This window comes from Sinocyclocheilus rhinocerous, unplaced genomic scaffold, assembly GCF_001515625.1.
Source record: "Sinocyclocheilus rhinocerous isolate Xijiao unplaced genomic scaffold, SAMN03320098_v1.1 scaffold2934, whole genome shotgun sequence".
NCBI lineage: Eukaryota > Metazoa > Chordata > Actinopteri > Cypriniformes > Cyprinidae > Sinocyclocheilus > Sinocyclocheilus rhinocerous.
The window spans coordinates 83,951-96,960 of NW_015631073.1; the positions used below are offsets into that span (position 1 = coordinate 83,951).

General features: G+C 35.7%; 1 protein-coding gene across 2 annotated transcripts in view; it reads left to right on the forward strand.

The window, feature by feature from the left end:
• LOC107741520 (ras and Rab interactor 2-like) overlaps positions 1-11,387 on the forward strand; it is a 24,044-nt gene extending 12,657 nt beyond the window's left edge. The window contains exons 5-12 of one of the 2 annotated variants that reach the window (XM_016554271.1): positions 820-892; positions 3,074-3,162; positions 3,260-3,360; positions 4,125-4,347; positions 6,022-6,633; positions 8,307-8,624; positions 9,088-9,219; positions 10,728-11,387. In XM_016554271.1, coding sequence (XP_016409757.1) covers positions 820-892; positions 3,074-3,162; positions 3,260-3,360; positions 4,125-4,347; positions 6,022-6,633; positions 8,307-8,624; positions 9,088-9,219; positions 10,728-11,170 — 1,991 coding nt within the window. In that variant the 3' untranslated portion in view covers positions 11,171-11,387. The remainder of the gene's footprint in view (positions 1-819; positions 893-3,073; positions 3,163-3,259; positions 3,361-4,124; positions 4,348-6,021; positions 6,634-8,306; positions 8,625-9,087; positions 9,220-10,727) is intronic. The other variant, XM_016554272.1, reaches the window with a different exon arrangement.
• The last annotated feature ends 1,623 nt before the right edge of the window (positions 11,388-13,010 follow it).

Sequence of the window (13,010 nt, forward strand, 5' to 3'; positions counted from 1 at the left end):
TTGTTTTGGATTAAAAAGTGGGATGCATTTTGAAGAGTGGACTCTTATCTTGAAATGTTGTGCTGGTGTTTCTTGGAATAGTCCGAGCTGAGCAGAACTATAGGCGATGAAACGTACGTACTGCGTTCACTTTGTACATGTTTTAATGGCCGGTCCTTCAGCATTTATGTTAACCCTTTCCTCTCTGGTGTATTGATTTAAAAAACAAGCTCAGAACATGGATCTTGAGTGTTTTAGCTTCCAAATGATATATAGTTTATGATAGTTGATTGAATATTGTTTTAAAACAAAGGTAATAAATAGCACAGACACGCCTAAACACACCCTTCGGGCCGGTGCGGGTTAACAGGATAACTATATTTCAGTAACTGTCTGAATATTTATTTATTTATTTTTTAGATTTGTATGAGAAACGTTTCATAAGTTTCCTGAGCTATGAAAGAACAACCTCAGAGCAATTGCGTGAAAGGAAATGAACAAGCTTTTAGGCATGGTCAGGCATAATACATTTCTAAAGCATGCAAGTTTTCTACATTTCCTGTTACAAACTGACATGGGAAGTACAGCATGGGAATCCATGTGCAAATTGTTTGTGCAGTGTAAATGAGACGTTTGTGCAAAGTTCAGTAAACTCTTCTGCACAGTAGTTTGTTCTCTATTTGTGCATGCTGATAAAATTCACACCATGAACCCTACAGTCTTCCTATTTCCTCATTACATACGTGTGCTTTTGAAGTTCATGACTACTCTGTCCAGTTTCTCTATTACTCGTTGCGCTAGTCTGACTTAGTTCGCTTGTCTTTTTTTTCCCTTTCATAGCTCTTTGCCTGAAGGCATCACACCTGGCTTTCCCTGATCTCTGTCAACTGCTGCACTTCTACACACTGAGCAGGTGGGGATGAGATATTTTTATCTAGCACCTATTGATAAGGAAGCACATCTGTTTTGCTTGATATCAGGAGGTTATCACAGGAACCTCTGTGCACCCCTGTGTTAGATAGTAAATTATATTAAATCTTCTATGCACTGTAAAAAACTGGTAACCTGCAATTATTACCTTAAAGAGCTATTTCTACCTGATTCTACCCATATTTGTTTTGTTGGTATAGATTCATGTATATATTTTGGTTCAGTGATGTTAAATAGGATTTTTGACTTGAATAAAACCAGCAATTTTAGACGTTACAATTTTTGGTTACCTTTTTTTTTCAGTGTCGGACAAACAATCAGATAAAGACAATTAATTATCTGTTTGTTTCCATTACACTAAAGTAGTAATTTGGCATAAGATAACATTTTAATAAGGGGCAACCTGTAATTGTTGGGATAAATTAATGTATTAAGGTTGGGTCAGTGGTGTTAAATAATATTTTTTTTTTACTTAATTAACACTTTAACTGGCGACTTATCCTGGGGGATACAAACATTTGAGAGGCTGTGGGGAGAGGCAGGGAAAGTGTAGGTCTCATTTCTTGGTTTCATGTTGAAAGGGTGTTTGTTGTGAATATTTATATATTGACTTTGTTCATACATTCTTTGTTTAGCTCACAGGAAGCATTTAAAACCGCCTGTAGTGGGAAATCTACTCACCCTCCGATAAAAGCTGTTGTTCAGCATTAGCTTATTAGATTTACATTGAAATTGTATTAATTAAATTCTTACGTTTTTTGTAATCTGTCTCTAAATGTTTGTATCTCAGGGGATACAGTTTTAGAAAATCAAATCTTTTTGTAATCTTGACAAAACACATATCGTTGGAAAAGTCTGACAGTTAAGATTCCATATTTGGTGACTGTTTTGTAATAGACGTGATATTGTGACAGAAATGGATTGATTTGTGACAGAAAACTGCATCAAAAAAAATCAGTAGAGTTTGGGTGTAAGCCAGTGGTTATTTATGGTATAGTGGCCAAAAAAAATCTCACAGAAACCACAATTTTTGTGATATCAACTTCAAATTTGGAACATACATTGGTTAGACATATGGCTTTGATAGCTTTGATTTATAGCAACTTTAGAGTGCAAGCTGTTTTATAAAATATTTATTTTATATAAAATAAAGAAATAGTATATTACATTATCTTTACTGTAAACTTAAACATAACTTTTTTTATACTTTTTTTCTATAACTTTATTATACTTTTGTATACTACTTTTTTTAAATGCTTTCCATTCAGCAATAATCTGCTATGTGTCATATTTAAAGGGGTCATATGATGCGATTAAAATTTTTCCTTTCTGTTTGGAGTGCTTTTTCCAAGCTCTTGGTGCATAAAGAAGATCTGTAAAGTTGCAAAGACTAAAGTCTCAAATCCAAAGAGATATTCTTTATAAAAGTTAAGAGTCAGCCACACCTACCTAATACCTTAGGTCTGTATTTGTTTAAAATGTTGAAACAAGCATTGATAAACAAGTGTTCTGTTTTCAGTGAATGTATAACCCCAAAGTGGTAACGTATCCTGGGGGATACAAACATTAAAATAAAAAAAGAACCAAGTTGTTAATAAAATCATGAAATTGTATTATTTGTGTCCCAATAAGATGGAAAATAGCAATAAATTAATTTTCTGATGTCTCTTTATGGTCTTGCCATTTTAAGGGTTAAAAATGTTTGCTCACTAAAGCTAGACCTGTCTTGAGATGGTTCAACACTGTTGCTGTTGCTGCAAAGCAACTGAACACAGTAACAATTCAGCCACTAACAATTTGGGTGAAATGATTACTCAGCAAAAGCCAAAGAGAAGTAAAAAAAAAAATGAATGAAACCTATACAATCTGTTAAAAAATAGTGATTTAAAGTCTGGGAATCCATCTCTGATAATAAAGGATATACAAAACACATACATTCAGTGTCCCAATAAGATGGAAAATAGCAATAAATTAATTTTCTGATGTCTTTTTATGGTCTTGCCCTTTAAAGGGTTAAAATTAGTTACTTTTGAAGTTACCATTTTAGGTTACTCTTTTTTTAAGTGTGTAAGTGTATAATTCTAACCATATAAATAATGCTAAATCATATAAATAGTGTGTTTTTTGTATCATCTGACATCTGCTACGCTTAATTTTCTCTCAGGGATGTTTTGCCTGTCTGTTTATTGGTTCCCTCCTGGGTTTACACACTTAACAATCTACCAGATCAACTTGTTCCTCTGCTTGGTCCAAGTTAGTACTTGCCCTGTCATTCACCAGTCTCTGTACTACATCGTGTTGTGCTAATCAGCCTCTTTGAATTCCAGTGATTTGTGTGTTTAATTTTCAGAGACCTGGCTGTGTCCCTCTTCAGATCCGCTGGTTAGCAGTATGACTCCAGAAACACAAGGCATAACAGAAACGCCAAAAACAGTCATGTGCACTATACAGGTGATACAGATTCTCTGAGTCAGTGATCTCTGCTATACGTCTCTGATGTTTTCAATTTTATAATATTTGTTCAGTGTTAAATAAGTGGTATATGTAATGGCTTCATTCAGAACTGAGAGTGCTTTGTAATTCTAATTCTATATTCTAATTTCTGAATTTGAATTGGGGTATAACAGAAAGCAGACTGCCTATAAAGATACTGGTTATTGCCCATGTTTTGTTTAAGTATTAAACTTAACTTGTTTTAGAGAAACTTACTAATCATTTATCTTAGAGTGTCCTTGTTTCGCGTTACATCTACTTTCTATAGTAGAAACTATACCTTAAATTAAGTACGTTATCAATTAATATTATTTGGTCCTTATTTGTGTTATTAACAAGGACGCTTAAAAATAAAGTGTAACCAAATATTTACATATCTAAGACTGTCTGGTTCACATGAAATTTAATGTGTATCATCTAGACACTGACAATGAGTTATCAAAAGCATTGTAATCCATCAAATCAGTTGGTAGGCATAAATCTTTGTTTGGATGTTGTCTACAATTACTTATAGAACTGTATATTTTGAGTGCAATGTCCAAACATTAATTTATGGTGCTTTAAGTGGTAGAAAATCTCCAAACCTGTGTAGCTGTGAACAAGGGCATTGAAATGTTCCACCTTAACTAATGTATCCATTAGGAATCTATTCTTTTTTGTCTTTGCGACTATATTCTATGTATGGGAGGCAAGACCTTGAAATTATTTCTATTTGTTGGTAGGTTACAGCTGCCAGTGGTGCCATGTGCTTTATCAATCCCTTGTACCTTCAAGAGCACGGCGATGATTGGCTTGCTCATTCTTCAGCCAGCCAAATGAATCTTCCAATCAGGTTGAGGCGAGAAAGCCGGTTAAGTACCACGAGAGCATGGGTAGGGAGAGGACTGAAACAGAGGTCATCTACACTAGCCGACGACAACTCTAGCAGTTTTGACCATGACAGAGGTAGCGGTTGACAGTTTTGCAGTTCTAGCAGTGTTATTTTAGTATTATTTATAGCAGTGGTTCACAACCCTGGTCCTGGAGGCACCCCAACACTGCACGTTTTGCATGTCTCCTTAATCAAACACACCTGATTCAGGTCATCAGCTCATTAGTAGAGACTCCAAGACCTGAAACTGGAGTGTCAGAGAAAGGAGACATGCAAAATGTGCAGTGTTGGGGTGCCTCAAGGACCAGGGTTGGGAACCACTGATTTGTATAATATTATAGTATTTATTAATAATTTTAATCATCTTTTATTTTAATATTTTCATGTATATTTATGTGCTTTTGTCCTTTTTATTAGCTTTTGTTTTTTAGTTTAAATATTTCTATTTAGCTTACATTTATTTCAGTTTTCGTTTTTTAGTAATTTTAGTACTTCAGCTTCAACTTATTTTGTTTAAGTACGTTTCCAAGGTACATTTCTAATTATCTTTTAAGGTTTTTTAAGTTTAAGGTGAGACACTACAGACAAAAATAGTTTTTTTTTTCCATGTCAATTTAGAGATTTTGGGCTTTTTGGCTTTTCATTAAGTATTTTTTTTTTCAGACTAGTGGAAAGAAAACATCCTAAATACGCTTTTAAATGTTTGTTTTATATCACTTACATATCTGCATCTTTAGATTTCAGTGACAATGTATGTCTTTAAAGCCTGTTGTCTCAAAATGCTATATTCTTTCTGCACTAACTCAAAAATATCCACTTATATACACCAAACTTACAGTTTTATTCCTGTCTAAAAAAAAAATTTTTTTCCTAGCTGTTCAGCTTCAACTTATTTTGTTTAAGTACGTTTCCAAGGTACATTTCTAATTATCTTTTAAGGTTTTTTAAGTTTAAGGTGAGACACTACAGACAAAAATAGTTTTTTTTCATGTCAATTTAGAGATTTTGGGCTTTTTGGCTTTTCATTAAGTATATTTTTTTTAGACTAGTGGAAAGAAAACATCCTAAATACGCTTTTAAATGTTTGTTTTATATCACTTACATATCTGCATCTTTAGATTTCAGTGACAATGTATGTCTTTAAAGCCTGTTGTCTCAAAATGCTATATTCTTTCTGCACTAACTCAAAAATATCCACTTATATACACCAAACTTACAGTTTTATTCCTGTCTAAAAAAAAAAAATTTTTCCTAGCTGTTGACAGTATGTTCTAAATTATGGAGTGAAATCCAAAATCCCCTCTGTAAAAACCTTTAATATGTCAACAAAATGAAACAAGAAGTTTGAACCTGGCTTCATCCAATGTTCAGATTTTTGTTCTACAAATTTATGCAAATTAGTGCATATTTAATTAGATAATGTCTCATTTGAATATTTAAACATACCATTTAAAAAACTTGATAAACAACAACAAAAAAATGTTTGCAGTTCTTAACGAAATCATTTAACTGGAGAAGTGTGGTAATCTCCATTCATTTTTTACCCCATTAACCTGAGGTGTTTCGCCTTAAGTTTTTCATCCAATATTTATATTTTAAATACTTTTAGTTAACTATAACAACATTGATTTCAAGGACCCAACACATAATGTTTATATACTGCAACAGGATCTGCTGATAAAAGGCAGATAAAAAAGCAGATCTCAGTTAGATAGTGTTATGTAAGTGTCTTTTGTTTCTTCTCAAAGGATCGTTTGAGAAGCATCCAGACTCTCCAGCTGCCCCAGGTGGAGTTGTGCTTCGAAGGGCAAGTGGCGCCAGCAAGGAGGACCCCTTAAAAAGATCAAGTGTTGACTCCATTCAAAGCCCTCTCCCTCAGTCACCACATCGTGTGTCGTGGATAGAGGACAAGATATGGCTGAACTCATCACTTCCTTCCTCTCTGCTTCAACCGCCCGGCTTAGAGCTGGACTCCCTGTCAGTCAGCAGTATAGAGGAGGAGATTGAACCAGCTTTAAGCCCCTCCCCATCACTACCGTCGCCCCGCTTCCACTTGGCAGATAAGATGAAGAACCGTCTCTCTGCAGTGGGTCTGGCTCTAGGTGGACTTATGTCGCCACAGCGAAGACTGAGTAAACGTGTTCAGGAGATGGCGGAATGGAAGGGAGGGGCTTTTGCAGAGGCTGTCAGGGGATTTGTAGAGCAAACTCTTGCAAGTGAGGCCGGTCCTGGAGTGACCTGCACCGAGATGCTACAGGAAGTGCGCTCGTGTCTCACTGCTCTGAAGGAAACCCTGTTTGATTGTCCAGAGATCCAAAGCATCACAGACAGCATTGGAGACAATCCAGATTTTGAGCTGGGTATGACCTGGAGATGTGTTGGGGATAACGTTATTGCCGCGCTATATTATAATAACTTATCAGTCTTATCAAATTATTATCTATGTTCCTGTGGCTCAGTGGTAGAGCATTGCGTTAGCAGTGCTAAAGGTCGTGGGTTCGATTCCCAGGCACAAAAATGTATAGCCTGAATGCATTGTAAGTCGCTTTTAAGCGTCTGCTAAATGCATAAATTATTATAATTATTATTAAATTATTATTCAATTAATTATCATCTGTAATTGTATTTTATCAACAAAACAATTTAATTGCTCCAATTTTCATAGGTAGGGCTACACAGTGAACGCACAGTGGGCTTTCTCTGGTCACACTTAGCAAAATTTTTGCTAGTATATTAGTTAGTTTCTCATAAGAATCTTATTTGAAGGAAAATGCAGGGAAATAGTATGTGAACACAAGCGCTTCAGCTATTTAAATTTCATGTTGTTGTGTTACCACAAAGCCGTTTGCACCACGCTCGTTCATCACTTAATATTTTATTTTAGTGCATCAATCTATTTAATTACTTGTTATTTATGAAACCATGATCCGCACTCACAAAACGTTTTATTTTACATTTATCACCAGCAGGACAAAACACAAACGTTTCGGCTCAAGGCCTTCTTCAGTGCGTTCAATAATTCAATCCCTCCACCCACTTTTTAAGTCATTAATTATATTGACCACATCATTCAGTAGCCAATGTTAAGTCTCTAAAAACACATATGCATTCCATTCGAATGCTCGAGCTCAGTGGTAGAGCATTGCGTTAGCAGTGCTAAAGGTCGTGTGTTTGATTCCCAGGCACAAAAATGTATAGCCTGAATGCACTGTAAGTCGCTTTTAAGCGTCTGCTAAATGCATAAATTATTATAATTATTATTCAATTATTATTCAATTAATTATCATCTGTAATTGTATTTTATCAACAAAACAATTTAATTGCTCCAATTTTCATAGGTAGGGCTACACAGTGAACGCACAGTGGGCTTTCTCTGGTCACACTTAGCAAAATTTTTGCTAGTATATTAGTTAGTTTCTCATAAGAATCTTATTTGAAGGAAAATGCAGGGAAATAGTATGTGAACACAAGCGCTTCAGCTATTTAAATTTCATGTTGTTGTGTTACCACAAAGCCGTTTGCACCACGCTCGTTCATCACTTAATATTTTATTTTAGTGCATCAATCTATTTAATTACTTGTTATTTATGAAACCATGATCCGCACTCACAAAACGTTTTATTTTACATTTATCACCAGCAGGACAAAACACAAACGTTTCGGCTCAAGGCCTTCTTCAGTGCGTTCAATAATTCAATCCCTCCACCCACTTTTTAAGTCATTAATTATATTGACCACATCATTCAGTAGCCAATGTTAAGTCTCTAAAAACACATATGCATTCCATTCGAATGCTCGACAATATTCATTTTTATATAACACAATTTTTCACATCTACCTATACATTAAATTAAGACACGATTTAACCCATGACAATAACATGAAACATATATATAAACAAAGGTATAGGGAAAAACTGTGTTATATATAAATGGATATTGGTGAGTATTTGAATGGAATGTATGTGTAATTCTTTTTTCACCTCTACTAAAACTACATTCATTCACAAATCTGTTTTTCTCTCTGCCCTTAGATGCTGTGCTGGAGCTTGCCTTACATAAAGTAGCTCTGAAGCCAGTTTACTCTCACCTTTACGTGTGTCTAAAGACAGCGCGTAGGGATGACTGCACTCTGCAGCGTTTAGAGGCCAACAAGAGCACCCTGGAGAACCGCAGCCTGGAGGAGCTGGAGGGTGCAGCAGGGGCCGGCGTACCTGATTCCAGCATGTTGGAAAAGATCCAGCAACGCTGGACCACAATGCATGAGGCCTACTCACCCAGTAAAAAAGTTGACACCCTGCTCAAAGTCTGCAAGAATATCTACCATAGTATGAATGCTAATGCCAAGCCTGGTGAGTGAAGTAGTACTGTAGAGACGTAATACAGATTCTCATGGTTGATATCCTGTTATATGATATCCTGATATCTTGATATCCTGTTCCTGTGGCTCAGTGGTAGAGCATTGTGTTAGCAGCGCAAAAGGTCATGGGTTCAATTCCCAGGAAACACACATACTGGTAAAAAATGTATAGCCTGAATGCACTGTAAGTCGCTTTGGATAAAAGCGTCTGCTAAATGCATAAATTAAAAAAATTTAATTATGTAAAGTCTGTGAGTCATTCCACATTCCACTTCCTTTGAATTTTGAACTTGTATGTTCTCTGTTTATATACAGTACTCCCCATTCTGTATATACAGAAATTTGTCCTGTACAGAATACCTTTTACATTTTAAGCATGCAAGGCACTGAAAACATCTAAAAACCTCTGTCATTAAGGTGTAGAAGATTTGAATATGTTCAATGTTTTATGTTAGGTACAGTTTTCGGGGCAGATGACTTCCTGCCATGCCTGACATGGGTGTTGCTGCGTAGTGATGTAGCAACACTTCAGGTTGACACCGACTACATGATGGAGCTGCTAGACCCCATGCAACTACAAGGAGAGGGTAGGGGGAGCACACACATTCATACTCATAAACATAAGTATTTGCTGTACTAGTTAATGTGCAGTGACATCTGTAAGTAATTCATTGATAGGGCAAACACTGTGATGCTTTCAAAGCATTACTTAGTCCAACATGTCAGCTTCTGGCTCACTCACTACGTTTACATGGACATCAGTAATCTAATTATTTACCTTATTCTGAATAAGCCAATATTACGATTAAGGTGTTTACATGAGTTGCTTTTAGAATATTCCTTTCATGTTCCCGTTTTACATGTTATAGTACATAGATCGATTAATGGCACACGTCATTACGTCACCACGTGACACCATCCGACGTCCCCTCCAGAATTTCACGTATAAACATATAGTTCGTCTTCGTAATTAAAATTCTCGCTGAAGCACATGAGAAGGGTCTCGAGTCATTTTCCATTGCCTGTTTAAGAATAACCTTATTAAAAACAGACTGAAAATTGGGATAAACCCTCAGACCAACCACTTTCATAGCAGTACACACCAAACGGTTCCGCTGAGATCTAAGAGTAACTTTCAACCCTGGGGAACACCAATACTAATGGGCCGACATTCGGAGAAAGTCTGCTTGATTTTAACTTGTTGAGTCCTATTCGTAAGAAATGCATGGAACCATTTAATGCTATATGGATTAACAGCCATACTATTTACTATTTAGCCATACTATCCTGTCGCAAAATCTGGCGAAAAGTCCTACACGACGGTAATAATGTGATCAAGGTGTTTACATGTCTTTACTGCACTTCAATAATGCGACTAAAATAGGAATACTCCACATGTCTTAATTCGATTAGTGTTTACTTCGATTATGACTTTAGCCGGATTAAGGTAATCAAAAATCTCTGTTTAAATGGTAGATTCTTAATCAGAGTATTGTCTTAATCGTATTAAAATCGGAGTATTGTTGTCCATGTAAACTTGCTGAATGACTGTTTGTCTGAACCAAGACAAATATAGTACCTGTAGAGATCTATCCTTTGCATTCCCATTCATCTCAATGGCAGGACACCTTTTCTGTGCACAGTCCCAGGCCCTCTATTAGCAACTACCCTGAAGTGTATCATCAAAGCCACTTTAAATTTTGTTTTTCATTCTTATTATTCTGTTTGAACTGGAGCATAGACCATTCAGATGACTGTGTTACAAAATCACAGTTTCTTATTGTGTAAAACTTTTTAAACTTGCACCAAAATACTGAATGCGCCTTTAAGATAGAAAGTCATAGGGATTTGAAAAAGCATGAGGGCAAATGCTTAAAGAATTTTCATTTTGGGTGAAAAATTTCAAAACATTTACAAATATTTAAATTTTTTGTTACTTATTTGTTGCTTGAAAAAATTAATTTGTTGCATTCGAATATTAAAATGAATGACCGTCAATGGAATTTCCCCGCAGAAGTATGGAGTTTCGTTTTTTTTTTTGTTTTTTTTTTATATTCACATACTAGTGTGTATAATGTCTTTCTGTCTCCCTCAGGTGGGTACTACCTTACGTCTCTCTACGCTGCCCTTTTTTACATTAGCAGCTTCCGGCCTCGTCTAGCGAAGCGGCAACTTAGTGCAGAAGCACACAGATCTCTCAGCCAATGGCACCGCAGACGCACTCTGCACCGCAACCAATCACGCCACAGCAGAAATCGTAGGACCATCCGGAGACACGGGCCGGAAGATGGAAGCCGTAAAACATCCGACGAACAGAACTCTTTGAATGCGAGCACAGAGTCCAGCGGTCTGACTGATGTCATGCCAGCCACCTCTAGCGTGCAAGAAACACTCCAGGACTTAGATGAAGAATTAGAGAATGTAAAGGAAGAAGAGGAGGGAAAACAAATACTGTCACCAGAGACGTTGCACCTCACCACTCCTAAAACAGAGGGAAAAGAAAGAAGTGATGGAGTAAGCTGGAAAGAAGATAACTAAAAATCACATGATTCTAAAGGAATGAGCAAATGGTATCTTAATGGTAGCAAATGGAACTTAATAGAGATGCTTGTGAAGGCAAAGCCTGTTACTCAAATGACACCTCAGATCATGCAACTTAATGAAAAGAATTCATGCTATTATTTCTCTGAGCAACCAGATTTCTGATTTTTGCTTGTTACATGATAAAATGTTTGAAAAAATAAAAAAACATCCACTATGCCATAACACCATATATATATATATATATATATTGAATTGAGAATGACTTTGACGATTAAACTTCAAAAGGCTATGATTTCATGAAATAAACATGAGCGCTGCAAGTTTCAGACTCCAGTGCTGCGCTGCTTTGTGTACTGCCGTTACCAGTGTCGTGCCGAAAATTGATTGTCTGCCGAAAACTGATTGCCGTCTGTAATCACTTTTTGGCAAGTGTAAAACTGCATTTTATTGGTTTTATTGGCCATTTAAAGGTATTTCAACAGGTAAAAAGGACTGCATGAGGTATAATCTGTCAAATATAACCCTCGAATGCAATCAAGTCATTTAGCTCATGCAGTCCTTTTTACCTGTTGAAATACCCATAAAACGGAAACAGTTATATTTTTTGTCGTTCCGAAGGCGCCTCCTGCTGGCAGAGAATGCATGTGCATTTTCAATAAGCCTGTTTTATTGGAGAAGGGTATTCCTGCAATACCGGAGGCTGCAGTTTCAGGACCGCATTTCTAGGACCCTATTGTTTTTTTTATTTCTTTTACGTTTAATTTTATTTATTTTTATTTGTATTTTTTGTATGTAGCCTGTGCGGTACAAATTAGTGGGTTTATTAGTACATACATAAATTTTAAATAATTTGAATACAAATACGAGTTTACAACATCCAGCAGCACAATGAACTGTTTTGCACAGCTAAATAGGCTAAATGGAGATTCCTGACATCGCCTCACACACTAACGTTCACGCCAGCTCTTACATTAAAAATAAGATGGAAATATAAAACATTTATAGTTTCCATGGATCTAGTCTTTGCATCTGTTTGTTTGTTTGATGTTTGAATCAGGTCTCCTCTGTTGCAATAGAATTGACTAGATGGCGCTGTCACAAAAAAAAAAAAAAAATTTAATGAATTAAAAAATAGGGTCCTAGTAGAACTGCGGTCCTGAAACTGCAGCCTCCGGTATTGTAGGAACACAGTATTGGGGTTGTTTTTGTTCAGACCAATGTGAAAATCGACCCATGTTTTTACCCTGTAAACACACAGAGCTGTAAATGCGAACTGGTGGATCGTTAAGAAGATAATGCATTATAAAAATCTAAACAGTAAAATGTATTTATATGTTATTTAATTAATATAATAATTTATTGATAATCATTGTTTACATTAATAGAATAATTAATACTTTTGACTCATCCATTTTATTAAAAATGGTTTAAAGGCTGAAATGTGAAGTGTATCATTTTATAAAACTTTTTGTTTTTGTAAAATCTTGTATCTGTAAATCATGCTGTTTACAGTCATTTTACAGTTTAATATGTTACTACAGACATTGCCCTACCCTGCACATGGTATTAATTTTATTTGTGCAGGTCTTAACAAAGGTCTTAAAAAGTCTTACATTTGAGCTTAAAAATCCTGCAGAAACCATGTCTATATAATTGCTTTATATCAAATAAAGTATCTTTCATTTAAATGACCATGTTAGAAAATTAATTTTTGTTAGTTTTTGTTTTATTTTGTCCATCTTGTTGAACTAATGCAATGTCTCTGTTGTGTGACTGACTGTTTTGAATCTGTTTGAATTCAAGCATTTCCTCTTCCTATCAAGTCTTGTTGTAG